The 16,948-nt window shown below is 39.0% G+C and overlaps 1 protein-coding gene across 3 annotated transcripts in view; it reads right to left on the reverse strand.

Annotated features, from left to right (window-relative positions):
* The window catches only part of FILIP1 (filamin A interacting protein 1), a 206,541-nt gene that overhangs the window by 105,479 nt on the left and 84,114 nt on the right, over positions 1-16,948 (reverse strand). For all 3 annotated transcript variants that reach the window (XR_007152209.1, XM_047859023.1, XM_047859021.1), the window contains exon 2: positions 15,305-15,586. Coding sequence is in view for 2 of the 3 variants with exons in the window: in XM_047859023.1 (XP_047714979.1) it covers positions 15,305-15,580 (276 nt within the window). In the remaining variant the exon portion in view is untranslated. The remainder of the gene's footprint in view (positions 1-15,304; positions 15,587-16,948) is intronic.

Here is a 16,948-nt window from a genome sequence, read left to right on the forward strand (position 1 = left end):
GGCTTTCATCAGTTTGAAACATGTGAAATATTAGTGCCTTTTCCTTCAGATCATTTGCATAATACACAATGAAAGAGGAGACTCTCAACACTATTTAACACAGGAAACGTTCAAAAGCTACAGACATGTCAGTATGGTGGGACCACAGATGGGAGGCACGCAGTGAAAGATGAGGCTGGAGTGGTGAGTAGGTGCCAGTCCATGAAAGCCTCTCAGAGCAATAGGGAGCCTCTCAATATTTTAAGCAGAGGAAAGACTTGATTGATTTGTATTTTAAAAAGCAGACTCTGGCTGTGATACGGAGAATGATGGGTGACAAGACCACAGGAAGGGAAAATCAGTTAGGAGACTACGGCAACAAACCATGTGAAAGGGAGTGAGCATGCCTGAAGTGAAGCAAGGACAGTGGAGATCATGTCTCTCCAGTTATTTGAGGTCAGGGACCCTATGCTTATTCTTTCCCCTCGCATTCCCTCCACTACCTAGTCAGCATTCCATAACTGCTTTCAATTATTCCTTGGTCAGTTGAATCAACTATCATATGGTGGTAGATAATCAATAGGAATGACCAGATTGTTGATCCACTCTTCACTGCACATAGATAAAAGTGTGGTATGTGTGATCATTGTGTGTGACAGTGAACCTCAGAGGGAAATGGGATCTTATCCACCTGCATGTTGCCTCACAGGTGAAGAAGGTAAATATCCTTACCCAGTATCCCTTCCCACTTGAGCAATTATAGCTCCAAAGAGAAAGAAAGGAAGTGCAAAGGTTAGAGTTTCCTGTGTGCAACTCTTCAGTGACCCTGGAAGTGTCTCCCTGTCAGGATGTGTAAGTTTGGTTTTTTTTCCAGGAAATGCCTTTGCCCAGGTATTTTGCAGTCAGCATACCTGGCACTTCAAGCTGACATGTTACGCCACATGCACCTATAAACAAGTCAGATATTGCAAAGAAAACAAATACTCAGGGCTCAAGCTGTGTATTCAACTGTGCACTCAAATGACTGTCTTTAGTAAACGCCACACCGGGAATTAACATTCCATTAAAGAAAACAAGATACGTGCATTTTGGTGGTTTCAGAACATAGTTCACTTTACACATTGCTTTGAGGTTAAGAAAAAAAATCGTTAATTAAAAAATTATATATACAGCCAAATGTGCACACTCATATATAGCATTTATCACATATAGTATCTATTTTTGTCACATACGAAATTTTTTCACTAGTCCAAATTGACAGGTACTACAATATGCCATCTCAGGAAAGATCCATTTAAGGTTCAGAAACAGTAACACCACTGTTCAAGGGACACTCATTTTCATTGGTACAAGTTGGTTTTGAGCCCATCAGACCATTTTTTGCATTTGCTTAGGAACATACAAACCCCTGGTTTATTGCTGGTTTTCCTCACAAATTAGCTATTCCCCACAGAGCCATGGACCTGCAAATGTGCTTTTATTATTATAACTTTTAAAAGGCAGGAGTAGAGCAGAGTCGGCTAAAATTTGCGCACATTGTTTTTTGTTTCCTTTCAGACCCTTGATCAGGAAATGCTTAATGTGGGAGTAAGTATTGTTAGAGATTAATGGCTGCTATTCAAAAGGTCAATAAAAGTTCTTTCCTGCCAATACAAACGTATACATTGTCGAAGCACAAGACGGTATCCACAGATAGAATTATGTGTTAGCTGAAAAGACTAAGTGACAATGCTCTTTTTGAATCAGTTTATATACTTTCTTTCAGTTATGCACTAATATCACAGGGAAATGATTTCAAAATTTTTCATCAGCACCCTGCTTTCTCTTTTAAATAGAGACAGTTTGGATAAAAGTATTTTTCTGTTGACAACCATGTGATGTGAGTCTCTGAGCCCGTCATGTGTTTCGAGGCTAGTCTGTGACTAGTTGACATGATGCCTATGAAGCCAAATTTCAAATCTCACGTGGGCCAATTACCTTTGCAAAGAAAAATATTCCACACTTTGTCTGCACTCTTAACCCTACCTGGCAAACCTAAGGATGCCTCAGGTCACAAGAGATTCAGAACAAGCCCTTCATCACCACTGTATATGGAAAGGTCTCCTAAAGACCACTGGGGCTGAAACAAAGGAAGATCATGGGGAAGTGCCAAAAAAAAGGGCCATTCTTTACCTACAAAGTCTTTGCCCAGTGACTTTGAGGAGTGTCCCTGGAACTGCTCAAAAGAGAGAAGGAAATAAAAAAGAGGTAAAAGCTATCTCTGGAATTTAAAAACAACGTCAAGTTGCTAGCAGTTATAAGCAGTGCTTATACAGAAACATCTCAGTAACTTGGATACCATCAATTTAAACTCACCATGGTCTAGATATGCAGTTCTATATTTTAGTCTTTTTCGTTTTTGTTGTTAATGTTTATTTTTTAGAGAGAGAGCATGAGCAGGGGAGGGGCAGAAAGAGAGGGAGACAGAGGATCTGAAGCAGGCTCTGTGCAGACAGCAGCAAGCCCAATATGGGGCCTGAACTCATGAACCATGAGATCATGACCTGAGCTAAAGTCAGACGCTCAACTGACAGAGCCACCCAGGTGCCCCTGTACTTTACTCTTAAAAACATTAATTTTTAAAAATTTATTTATTATTCGGGAAAGAGAGAGAGAGAGAGAGCATGCATGGGGGAAGGGCAGTGTGAGAAGGACAGAGAGAACCCCAAATAGCCTCCATGATATCAGTGCAGAGCCTGATGTGGGGCTTGTTCCCACAAACCGTGAGATCATGACCTAGGCTGAAATCAAGAGTCGGTTGCTCAACCAACAAAGCCACCCAGGCACCTCTACTCTTAGAAACACTTAATAACTAGGGGCACCTGCGTGGCTCTGTTGGTTAAGCATCTGACTTCAGCTGAGGTCACAGTCTCATGGTTCATGAGTTCGAGTCCCACCTTTTGGGAGTTCAAGTTCTGTGTTGGGTTCTGCACTGACAGCTCAGAGCCTGGAGCCTCCTTCAGATTCTGTGTCTCCCTCTCTCTCTGCCCCTCCCCTGCTCATGTTCTGTTTCTCTCTCTCTCTCTCTTAAAAATAAATAAAATGTTTTTTTAATAAAACATTTTTTAAAAACATTTAACAACTATAAAAATGTTTTATGTGGTTTAACAGTGTAAATCAGAAAAATACACCTAACTTAAAGTAAAGATTTTACTTTGTTTTTCAATGTTTTCAATCACCCATTAAGCAATGGCATTTGCGTTAGTCACAACTGGATTCATTACAAGTGATTCTATGGTTCAGTTTGTTATAATCCTACTGAGAAGCATGAAAAGAAAGCAAGATACAGGCAAAGAGATGAGGCAGTCTACTAAAAGGAACCCAACCATTAATTTGTGATTTAGAGACCAAAAAGTTATCCCAAGTTGTATATTTCAAAATTTATTGTTTTGTATGGAAAAAGTTTGTTGGCAAATAATAGACACTTCTTCTTATCTGTAGATTAGGTTTCTCTTTCCAGCAAGTTTGCTCTTCCATTTGAATTACAAAAACAATAGTAGTATATTATTTTTCTGGCATACAATAGGCACAGGCTTTGGAGTCAGCAAGGTATAGTACATCTTACTAGGGCATTCTTTTTTTTTTTTTTTTTTAATTTTTTTTTTCAACGTTTATTTATCCTTGGGACAGAGAGAGACAGAGCATGAACGGGGGAGGGGCAGAGAGAGAGGGAGACACAGAATTGGAAACAGGCTCCAGGCTCTGAGCCATCAGCCCAGAGCCTGACGCGGGGCTCGAACTCACGGACCGCGAGATCGTGACCTGGCTGAAGTCGGACGCTTAACCGACTGCGCCACCCAGGCGCCCCCTTACTAGGGCATTCTTGAGGGAGTTCACTTAAACCATCTAAGCTTCTATTCACTCATCTAACTTTTTAGGGCTATTGTGATCATTAAATAAAATAATGAAGATGCTGGTATATAGTAGGTAGCACAGGAAGGACACACGGGCAATATAGACGTAATTATTTTTCCTTTGCGATTTCATTGTCATTTATTTGTTTTTTTAACTTTGAATTATTGGAGAGTTTTAAACATAAACCCAAGTGAACAAAGAAGTATAATGAACCACCTACATACCTCCTCACATACTTTTTGTGGGGAGGAGAGGCTGGAAACTTTAGAGGAAATTTTAAAGGAAACTCCAGACATCTATCTTATCATTTCACTCAACAATAAAGAGATTATGATGACAGTGTTTTCAGGGTAGGGCACAATCTGGTCCCTGGTTGAGAGAGAGTTCTGCCACTAATATTGGCTTAACACCTCCAATGAGAAAATACATGAAGTCATGCAGGGGGTAAAATACCATGGCAGGTAGAAAATAAAGTCAAAATTTTCACTGTCACCTGATGTTTCCTTGAAACAGCCTCACTCTTGGTCACTATCCTGAAGGTCAATCTACATTTTTAATGTGCAGTACCTTTAGAAACAATTAAAGTGGCAATCCACTTTTTTGTTTTATTAAAAAAAAAACATTTTATTAACCAACTGGAACTACAAAATAATTTCCAAAAAAGCACTTATCAAGTGTTTCAGAGATAAAGTCTGTCCTCTAGGAATTTGTAACGTAAATAGTTCTTAAAAAGAAAAACATAGACAAGTTTTTTGAGGAGTTTTGCTTCAAGTAGTCAAATGAGATAGAAAATGATGATAAATTTACCTCTGTAAGAATATAGGTACCTGAATAGGGCAGAGGGAGAGAAGGGGAGTAGGTATGGAGTCAGAAGATTTTTAAAAGGAGGCCCTATATATGCCATGTCCAGATCCCTGGGGGACGGAGACCTTGCTGACAATAATTCCCTGTCTAAAGAGCCCCAGGAGCTTTGATCAGTCTCAATTTTTTTTTATGTGGAAGGTTTCCAGGCCTCCTACAAGCTGGTGATAAAGACCATAGAAGAGCTAGTAGGGAGAGGAGAGAAGGAGATTGGGGATGAGAGGAGGAAAGGTAAAGCATATGCATCTTAGTCTGGGAAGGGGGTAGGGTCAAGTCAGCAGAATTGGCTTTGATAAAAACTTTGGGGATGGAAAGATGTTGAGAAGACATAATTTCCTAAGTAAAATCGAAGATCAAAATGTCTGTGGATGTCTGTGGGGGGATAAAGGGAACAAGGATAGGACGGGAATTATGAAAGAAGTGTGTATCTAACATCGATAAACCTGTTTAAGTGTCTCCTTCCAAAAATAAAACACAACTAAACAAAAGCCTTCCCCACCCCTTACTATTCCCTCAAATCCAGCCCTGCCATCATTCTGTATCCACAAACGTCTCAAGAGCAAAGTTGCCCAAGCACTTCTGGACATCAGCAATCTGATATCAACACTCACCATTCCTTTGAAACTGTACCTTTCAAATGCCAACTCAATAAATGGCCTGTTCTCAGTTTTCATCCTCCAGCTTTTCAGCAGCACTGAGAACTATAAATGTCTTCTTATTGAGATTCTCTATTCCATTGCATCCATGGTACATTGTGGTTCTCATCTGTCTTCCTTTCCCTTTCCCTTTGTCCTCTACTCCTCTTTGGCCAGTTCTTTTCTCTTTCCCCACCTTTACCACCAGGTGTTCTCTGTGTTTGGACTTGACTTTTTTCTTTTATTCTCTATTCCTAGTCTCCTCAGATGAGTGCCATGTCTGTTCCTCTATATCCGTGCTATTGATACGGTAGCTACATGTGGCTATCTAAATTTAAATTATTATTAAATATAATTTAAAATTCAGTTCGTCAGCCAAAGTGGCCATATTTCAAGTGCTTACAAGCCACACGTGGCTAGTGTCTACTATACAGTAAAACACAGATACAGAACATTTCCTTCTGCATAGAAAATTCCTTTAGACCCACAGCTCTAGATCTTACCTCTCCCCTTGAGTTAAGATCTTCATCCCTGGCAGTATTCTACCTGACAACTTTCCTAGAAGCCCTAGAATCACAAATTCATTATGCCTCAAATCCTACTCCATTTAACATATATTTCTCATAATGGTTATCTGTATAAACTCTAATTTTACTTTTAAAATGCTCCATGTAATAAGACCACATGCCCAAATAATTAGGAAATATTTACATAAATAAATTTAATATTTAGGTCATTTTCATTGAGAAAAATATAAACTAGAGTCATTTAGGGGGGGAATTTCCATCTTTTACATAGTACCTCTATAGTATTTTCCCATGTTTAGAGTTTCATAAAATAGTAAATAGATTTATTTATGGGACACTTTCTCTATTATATATTAATATATTTTTATACATTTCTCAGTAAAACCAAGGTTTTCCCCCATAGTGCCAATGAGTACGCTATTCTCACCATAGAGAAATCGACTTTGTGATTCTATTAGAAGAACTAAAAATATTCTGCCTCAACAATGAAAATCAGACGCCAGTGGTCTCTGCCAAAATACTGACAATACTACTGGACACATGAGATTCTGAGGCATCATATTCAACAAAGAATGAGATCTGGTCTTGATTTTAATCAGAAAGCAACCTGTCTTCTTTGCTGCCTCCTAAACTTAGCAAAGACATACCATTCTCAGCATGCTGACCATTTTGGTGGTGTGAGGTTTCACTGGGCAGCCTCGCTCAGGGTGACCTCAGCCTAAGATTCTAAAGATGGAGTGTATTAAGTGCAGGTGAGTCATCAATTTAAAAAGCCATGCAGAGTAACTAAAAGCCTCATTCTTTAGAGGCACAGAGATTCCACAGAAGGCCTTACCATGTGACAAATGGAGCTCACTTAGGAAAAGAAAAGCCATCTCCAAAGAAAAAAGTGATAAATGGTACCCCCATAGGATAAACCTATTGTGCTTGGTGGCACTAGGTAATTCCATCTGAACTGGTTATCACCATCCCCAATGGAGTTATGACATCTCTTGTTAAAGATGACAGAAAAGCAGAATCATAGTATTGTAGTAGGATTTAAATTGTAAATATTTGGGACCATTCCTCTTAATTCAATAGCATTATTTATACTGTGATACTTATACTTTCTCTATATAGTTCAAAGTCTTTTTTGGACATTAAAAAAATTAATCTTATGGCTGCCTCATAGGTATTAAGGTATAGGTATTAAGACATTCCAAGATTAATTAGCACTTACCAATAAACTAACCAATGATATGCCTAGCCCTTTTCTAGGTATAATGAGGCATACAAAAGAAGCAGAGACACAACACTTTCTCTCAAGTTATTTCAGACAATAGAGATAAGTAAATACATAAAACACTCAGGGAATGTGTATTTATGGGATGCTATGATTTACGCTTATACCAGAATAACGTGAGATTTCAGGACAGGAAAAAGACAAAGGAGATAAGCCTGTGGTGGTTCCTAAAAGAAATATGGTGGGGGGTTGGAGGAGGGATGAATAGGCAGACCACAGAGGATTTTTAGGGCAGTGAAAATAATCTATATAATACTACAATAGTGGGTACGTGTCAGCACACATTTGTCCAAACCCATAGAACACAGAACACCAAGAGTGAACCCTAATGTAAACTATGGATTTTGGGTGAGAATGGTATGTCAATGTAGGTTCATCAGTTGTAACAAATGTACCACTCTGGTGAGGGATGTTGATAATGGTGAGACTGTACACGCATGGGGGTAGAGGGTATATGGGAAATCTCTGTACCTTCCTCTCAATTTTGCTGTGATCCTAAAACTGCTCTTAAAAAATAAAGTCTTTATTAAAAAAAAAAAAGAGAAAAGACATATTGACTAGTACATGAGGGAGGTATGGATGGAACAAGGACAAATACATATACTGAATCTTCCTAAAGAGCCCCAATATTTGTCTTGTAAGTACTCTCAAGGTAGGAGAAATATAAAGAAACATAAGGGAAAAAAAAAACACTGGGATGGGGATAATGTTTGAGATTCTCTGTGCATGTGTATATGTCAGGTTGGGGAAGAATGTAGAGACTGCCTGATTGGATAGGAATGGTCATGTTAGGGAATATCAAAAATGAATGGCAATAGCTAAGGGGGAGTCACTTAATAAATAGCTTCTGTAGGCCAGTCTGAGCAATGCAGACATAAATCTGAAAGAGTCTAGAGACCTCTTGTAAATTCCTAAGCAACAGAATGACATGATCAGAGAAACACTTGAGAAAATGTAGGTTGGCAGCAGCTATATGCTGACACTCAGCCCCCAACTCTCTGTATTTATTGTGATACAGACATGTTCTTCATCCCAAATCCTACCGTCAGCCTTGGAGATTTCAACATTCATGGGGGAGATTTAGCGAATGTCCTAAATCTACTATTCCTTGTCTCATGAATTCTGATTGCCTACACTTCCACTCCCAGGCCCATACGTTAGGTAACACTGCACAACACAGAAAACTTAAATGCAAATGGCCCAACTTCATGTCTTTCCAGCCCTCTCATGCTTGGCCTCCCAAGCTCGTTCCTCCCCTTATCTCTTCCTTGCTGGGCACCGTCTCACCAACACATATTACTTTCTTCTACCTTTTTCTTTCCACTATACCTACTCAGATGACTGCAACCCTAGATCCAGTGCTATAAAATATATCTCTCCTTTTACACTCTAGCTTCTAAACAAACCAGTGGGGGAGCCTGGGTGGTTCAGTTGGTTAAGCATCTGATTTCGGCTTAGGTCATGATCTCATGGTTCATGGGTTCGAGCCCCATGTCGGGCTTTGCACCGGTGGTGTGGAGCCTGCTTTGGATTCTCTGTCTCCCTCTCTCCTTGCCCCTCCCCTGCTCATTCTCTCTCTCTCTCTCTCTCTCTCTCTCTCTCTCTCTCTCTCCCTCTCTCAAAAATAAACATTAAAACAAATGCCACTGCAAACACATGGATTCTGCTGCCTAAATCCTAAACTTCACCTATCAATGCTCCTATCTGTCCACAATCACCTTCCTCTAACATTCCCCTTAGCAGTGATTTGGCATTCTGTAATTATCCTTGAGACTGCCACTTGGCCCAGCTCTCCCCATTTTCAGCAGAACATAACTTTGTCTTTTATTTGCTGAGAAAGTTGAGGCTTTCAGGAGAGCTCCCTCAACTGCTCACCCCTCCACTACAAACATTATCTTCATCCCCATTCATTCTTTCTCCTCCCTCTGTCACAGAAGATAAAGGTAGTCCCTCTTTTTCAAAGGCAAACCCAAGATCAACACCCAAACCATACCTTTTATTCCCTCCCTCCTGCTTCCTCCAAGACTCTGCTTCATCAAAAATCCTTGTTCTTTCCTATATCATTGACCTCGCTCCTTTCTGGTCTTAATATCCTTTAACCCGTTAACACATACTCTCTTTCATCATTAGAAACCCTCCACTGATCTGAGTTTCCCACTAGTTACTATCCTGTCTTTCTTCTACTTTCTTATCCAAAGTTATCCACTCATGAACATCTATATTCACTGAGTATAGTAATCACAACAACTCCAGAAAGGAGGAAGTATATGTCTTATACAGACAGTAAACTGAGACCCAAAGTCAACACTAATAAGATCAACTACCAAAACTTTGGGATTCTACAATACTCCCCCATAAGACTTGGCATTCATACTGTTCTAGCCTCCCCTACTTTTTAATAACCTTATGTTTCACTTAAAGCTGAAAGTAGAGAAAAGCAACATAGTGATTTCAAAGCAGGAGGTCAACAATATACACTAAGGGCTTACTCTGTGTCAGATAAATAATTTACAGGTATGCCAAAAAAAAGGGGGGGATTTCACTTTTTTGACTATGTCCAAAAAAAACCCCACAAAATTCTGATGAACTGTTACCAAAAATAAAAACAAAAGATTTTCTAAATTCTTAGATTTTCAACAGAACATGTTATTCTATTTGTTTAACTTCCCTTCATTTCTCAAACCACTGAAAATAGATTTAAACTCACTAAAACTGCTCTGGCAAATGCTCCCTATAATCTCCAGATCCACAAACCCAAAGAACACCCTTCAGTCATATACAACTGAATTTTCTGCTGATTTGACTGACATAATCTCTCTCTTCTTTAACCTTGACTCCCTTGACTTCCTCATCACTCCACTTTCCTGGGATCCTCACTCCTTCTGACTGGGTTTTTTAATGTTTATTTATTTTTGAGAGAGAGAGAAAGAGAGAGAGAGAGAGAGAGAGAGAGAGAGAGAGAGGTCATATGGGGGAAAGGCAGGGGATGGGGGTTCGACAGAGGATCCAAAGCAGGCTCCAAGTTGATAGTAGCAAGCCAGATGTAGGGTTGAACTCATGAACCACAAGATCATTACCTGAGCTGAAGTTGGATGCTTGACTGACTGAGCCACCCAGGTGCCCCATCCTTCTATTGTTTTTATTCAGATGTCTTATTTATAGTATACAAATTCAGGTGTAATTTTACCTCCACCAAACACTTCTCCACTGAAGGAAGACAATTTACTGATGAACATAACCCATACTTTCCTGCCCATTCTGTGTTTGAATTTGTTCATGTTGGTCCCTACTCATCTCTACCTGTCCAAGCCTACCAATTCTTCATGGTCCAATTCTTTAGCAAAGCTTTCATTCATCTCCTGAGATTCTCTTTAGCTCCTTTGTACTCCTATAATTTTCATTGTAATTATCCTATAGAATGTTCATTCCTACATATTCTCATTTATACAACCAGGTCAGGAGCTCTTTCTTCATGACGGCTATAGTACCCAGTGCCTAAAACCATGCTTGGCACATAGTAGGAGCTCATCATATTTTAGCTTCACATATTATTATTCATCATCTTTGCATTACTCAGATCTCTAGAACAGTAATATTTCTTAAATATTGTAAAATCAATTTAGAATTAATGAACTGATGCCCTAAGAATAAATGAACTCTCTTAGTAATAAAGAAGAACAGGTACAGGGCTCATCTCCAGTAGGTGGTAGAAAGGTAAAGAAAAACTAATCAACAATATTAAAGAAAATGATTAGGAACTCCAAAAGGAGAGAATAGAGAAAACTTCTAGTAATTCACAGGCATATTCTCTATTTTGTAAGTATATTTGAAATATAACACCTTCTTCTGCCAGTCACATGGGACAAAGGTAGATTTTTCAAAGTGCAGATGATTCTGTCTCTTGACTCAGCCTGGCAAACACCAAAGCCAAATGGAATGGTGGTGCATTATCTAGTTGTGTTATCTAGATTTCTCCGAGCCTCCTTTTGCATAGGTAAAAGAGAACTAACTATAAGAACAAAGGGAAAAATGATGAAAACTTTTCAGAGGTTGTTTTTCTAAAATATATTCAAGTGGATACATCAAGGAAATTTACTATATAAAATAGCTAAATGTTTTTTGCATCAAGAAAAGATTTAATTAGGGGCGCCTGGGTGGCGCAGTCGGTTAAGCGTCCGACTTCAGCCAGGTCACGATCTCGCGGTCCGTGAGTTCGAGCCCCGCGTCGGGCTCTGGGCTGATGGCTCGGAGCCTGGAGCCTGTTTCCGATTCTGTGTCTCCCTCTCTCTCTGCCCCTCCCCCGTTCATGCTCTGTCTCTCTCTGTCTCAAAAATAAATAAACGTTGGAAAAAAAAATTAAAAAAAAAAAGTTTAAAAAAGAAAAGATTTAATTAGTATCCTATTTTTGAAGCATTTTACAAGAATAACCTTCTGCCAAAGTTTTCTGTGTTATGGCTTTTTGATGTGAGTAGCATTTCCTTTGAACTTTTGTCGTTTTTAGTACAGCCAATTCAACTGGCTTCTTTAAAGTGCTGTTTTTGGACAAATACAAGGGGAAATTAATCATAGTGCCCAAGTGATAGCCTGGGTATACTATTTCATTATTTTCAGTTTAGTCTGGAAAATATGTAACCAGTTTTTCACCCAGAGAGTAAAAATGTTCCAATTTATTAGAAAGTACTTGTTATTGGAAGTAGTCAGTGAGAGAAGAATAATAATGGAAATCATTCCCAGCTACTTCTATGCAGGCAATATTGGCCAGCTATTGTGCTGAAATGACAGGCTTGCATCTGCTAAGGTGTGGCTTGAAAAGCCTGGAAGATGTACCTCTCCAAAACATGGGTCATGGCATCACCGGTTCTAGATAAGACTCCTTAAAATGCCAAAATCCCTGAAAAGGGCAACTCCATCTCTAATACACATCAAGAGTCCACTGCAAGAGTTCACTGGATACCTGGACTGGCAAAGAAAACAGCAAACTTGCAAATTTTTCAAAGAGCCAATGCTAACAATAAAGGTCATGCTGTTATAATGTTGGCTAAACAAATTCCCATAGATCACACAACAGATTCCAAAGACGGCAGACCACTGGTACCAGAAAACACACCTAATTGTTTATAATGTCCAAAACCCTGGATATCAAGATGGAGAGAATACAAGAGATGAATACAAGAGTGAATTGCCATCTCCTCCTTGTCCCCAAGTCACTTCCAAGGTACTTCTCCTAAAGGCAGACTTGATCTTGGTCTATCTCCCTAATATTACAAGCCCCTTTTTGCTGTGTGTCACTCTACTTCTTTTGACAAATAGTTCCAGTCTCTCCAAGGCTAAGCTGCTGCACAGCCCTCCTAGTGAATATGAAGCCTCCCAAAGTTGTGTAGGGCCCAGACCATGGCCATGTGGCACCCTTGCCCTTTGCCATTTTTCTCAAGATCCAGATCACACCAAACTTCAAGGCTCAGATCATACTCTACCACCTGGATGTGAAAGAAACCATCCTCAATTTCTCTTACCTAAAAAATGGTTTGGGCCCTGGAGTTCACACTAGAAGACTACTTGAAAGAAATTCTCAAGATGAAGAATAAATATAAAGGTCTTGTATCTTACCCTTGAACATCCCCAAGTGTAAATAATATAATGAGAGGAAGATTGAACTGAGAGACAAGGAATTTGGAAATAAGCAAATGTTAACTAAATTGCTATGCAACTTTGAGAAAGTCACATAATTTGTCAGAGTATCAGTTTCACATTTTTAATATAAATGAGGTGAATAGACTCCTCAAAGGTGCCTATTGGCCCCAATATCTTATATAATCTTGGAACAGTAGCTCCAGCCATTCCATAAAGGGAGAGTAACGGGTGGCCTTTTGAAGGCCTGGAAGACAACTCACTAAATGTTCAAGCTGAATGGCATAGAGGCCTGAGCTGAAGGTAACTTACCTCTCAAGGCATAGCCCTGCCTCTATTCACAGCACCAGAACTTTACATAGATTTTTTTCTTATCTCTAGTCTGGCAAACCTGGCACACAGCTGCCACATTTGCACCAGCCCGCTCATATTTGCTAATGCCAACTGCCTTCCACTCTTAGCTACAGCACACACACCCTCTCACATGACAATGCTAATAAAGGACAGGTTTCTGCTACAAGAACATAGATCTACAGCTCTAAATACAGGAACACTCTCGTTTTAAACAAACCTAATATTTCAAAATCTGCATTTACAAGTACATACACTTACATATATATGTGTGTGCATAGAAATATATAGGGGGATAGATTATTTGCTTTGCAAATGAATTCACCATGAAATTTCTTAAAATACCAGGTCCTTCATTTCTCTTTTCTTTCACTGCCTCCTCCACATATATCTTACACTTTTTACTTATTTCTTGCTGTTCAGGAATATATCTATTATGTAAGGTAAAGTATCCAGTATTTATAAAGTTAAATGGAGAGCAAAATGCATTTCTTTGGCACCTTCTGGCTAATTTCCTTAATGTTCTGGGTATGTGGGCTTATATTTTGCATGCTTAGGCTCTGAAACCATATCTGGCAACACCATGAGTATAAAAGCCACAGGAATCTTAAATACCTTCCAGAGTCCACTATAACAGCCTTCTATAGAAATTAGAATCTGGAAGAGCCACAGGCTTCAAACAAGTCACCATGCTTGGCAAGAAGGGAGCCGATGACATTGTATTGTGAAAATTTCCAAGACAACTATTGTACCTTTCACTCAGGTCAATATCTGTCGATTGAGGGCAGCTTAAAAAGTTAGACTAATATATTCTGCCTCCTTACACAATAAATGTTAATAGACAAAACAATCATCTTTCTGGGAGTGGTGAAGCTATTTCTAATAATGGTGGTATTCTGGAAAATCTCATCTTTCCCGGTGAAATGTAAATGTGATTTTTCTCAGCCCGTAAATGATAAGTTCAATTGTGTTTGTTTCTTTGTTTAAAATTTGAGTTTTGTATGTTTTTCATTTCTCTTTTCCCCAGGGTTTCCTTATCTGTGTGCACACACAGATGAGAACAGGAACAGATAGGCTAGCCCACCCTAGTTTAGGGTAAGTTGCAAATAATATCCCTGATGCAAATAGCACCAAACAAAGGTTTCATCTCATGCAATTGTTAGCATTCCCCTCAAGGCTCATACAGGCTAAGAGTCTAAAAAAAATGAAAAGGAAAACAGCAACTTCACTCTTAAGTCATTTTCTCCTCCAAAAAAACAAAAAGTTTTTCCCCCCATTTTCAGAAACACAACTGTCCAGAGCTCAGAAACTCAAAAGAATCCCAACTCTCTCTTGGATCCCTAAAAGCATACATTTAAGGGGGACCTGGTTTATGGCAGCTACAGAAGCGTGGTGAGGATGGCAGTGGAAAGAGCATTGGACTAGAATCAGGAGGACTAAGATGAGATCTGGACAAACCATTAACCCTTCTGGGCCTCAACTTCCTCCTCATAAAATATAGATAATAATACCCACATTTTTGTTGAAATCAAATGAGATAATAGACTTTAAAGCGCTTTGTGAAAATATTACATGTTCACAATACCACGCTCTGCTCATTTGTGTGCATCTCAACTCCTGTGACGGTGTAGCAAATTAAACCTGAAAGTTACGAAAAAACGAGAAAAGAGTAAGGCTGGTTTAAACAAAGCTTTTTCTTTCACTTTCTCCTTCTCTCTTTGCCTGTATCTCTTTATCTCCCTTTTAATCTGCCTTTTAGAAAAAAGCAAAAGTAATCATTGATCTAAACTCCGCCCTCTAATAATCATGACTTTTCTATAGTTTTCAACCACAGTCAATGGCTAAATTAGATAACCTCACTGGTTACTAAGGACAGGATCCTGTGTTCATCATATTATGAAGAAATTGTCTGCTGCTAGAGAAGCTGGAAGTTGGAATCGACATCTATTCATTCATTCATTCATTCATTCATTCATTCCACAAATATTTATTTGGTAAAAACTTGTGGCAGGGATTTTGAAATTAATAAGAAAAACATAGCCCCTTTCCCTATGAAGTTCACAGTCCAGTGAGGGAGATGGATTCATAGTCTCTCACTTTCATAGCTTAGGAACTAGAGACACATAGTTGAGAAAATTTGACTCTACCTGCAACTCTCCTTCCATTATACTGAGTAGCTGTATAAGGTCTTCTTTGGATAACTCCAAGGATTTCTTATTCTTTCGCTCGCTTTCTCCAGATGGTTTTAGGTGTCGTTTGACAGTTCCTGAGGCCATGACATCATCCTCTTTTCTGTTTGATTTATTCTTCTTTTTTGCATCTTCTGAGAAACTTTTATCATCAGCATTGCTGATGATAGAGGACTTGGGGCAGGAGAGATGCCCATTGGATGAACTTTCACCACCCTGGTTTCGGGATCTCATTCCCACCTACAGCACATGAAAAAAGAGAAGATGTTTTTACTACCAGTGAAATTATTTTTGTCTAACTACTTAGAAAATTTTAGCAGCTTCATAACATCACTAATAAGTAAAAACCAAAAGATCAGTCCCAGTTAGCTTCCTTATAGCTTTAATGAATGTCATTAAAATCATCAGGAAAAGGCTTTGATAGTCTTCAGGAAAAAGTGAAAATGTGATTCTAACCTGACAAACATCTCAAGCCAAGCAGTTAAGGTCAACATCAAGAGTGCTAAGTCATATTGATAGTATATATCTTTGATATGATGGATAAAAATGGTAATTTACCATTGTGGTCTTCCTCCCCAGAAACATTACCCAAGTCAATGAGAAAAACATCAGGCAGACCCCAATTGAAAGACATTCTACAAAACTGCTGAGCAGTAATCTTTAAAACGATCAAGGTCATCAAAAACACAGCAAGTCTGGGGTACCTGGCTGTCTCAGTTGGTAGAGCATGCAACTCTTGATAGGGTCGTGAGTCGAGCCCCACATAGAGTATGGAGCCTACTTTAAAAAAATACACACACACACAGAAAATCTGACAAACTGTCACAGCCAACAGAAACCTAAGGACACATGGCAGCTAAATGCAATATGGCACCCTAGGTGGGACTCTGGAACAGAAAAAAGACATTATCAAGAAAAACTGAGGAAAATGAATAAAGCATGGGCTTTAGTCAATAATAACGTATCAAAAAATAATAATGTATCAATATTGGTTTATAAATCGTAATAAATGTACCATACTAGTGTAAGATGTTAACTACAGAGAAAACTGGGTGTGGGATATATTGGAACCGTCAGTATTATGTTTGCAATAGTTCTCTGAATCAAAAGGTGTTATAAAATAAGACATGAATTTAAAAAAAAATTTTTTTTCCAACGTTTATTTATTTTTGGGGCAGAGAGAGACAGAGCATGAACGGGGGAGGAGCAGAGAGAGAGGGAGACACAGAATCGGAAACAGGCTCCAGGCTCTGAGCCATCAGCCCAGAGCCCGACGCGGGGCTCCAACTCACGGACCATGAGATCGTGACCTGGCTGAAGTCGGACGCTTAACCGACTGCGCCACCCAGGCGCCCCAAAACATGAATTTTTTAAAAAGTGATTCTATGGCTAAAATTAACGGCACAGGCAACAACAGATGTTATTATACCATATGTTAACTAACTTGGATTTATATATTAAAAATATATAAGTAGATAGATAGATAGACAGATAGATAGATAGATAGTGGTTTGGGGGGAAAATAAAATAAAATAAAAAGTGATTCTAAATTAAGTCTATCAGAAAATTCAAACATCAAACCCTGCCAGGAACCAGCTGGAT

Source organism: Prionailurus viverrinus, chromosome B2 (assembly GCF_022837055.1).
Source record: "Prionailurus viverrinus isolate Anna chromosome B2, UM_Priviv_1.0, whole genome shotgun sequence".
Classification (NCBI taxonomy): Eukaryota; Metazoa; Chordata; class Mammalia; order Carnivora; family Felidae; genus Prionailurus; species Prionailurus viverrinus.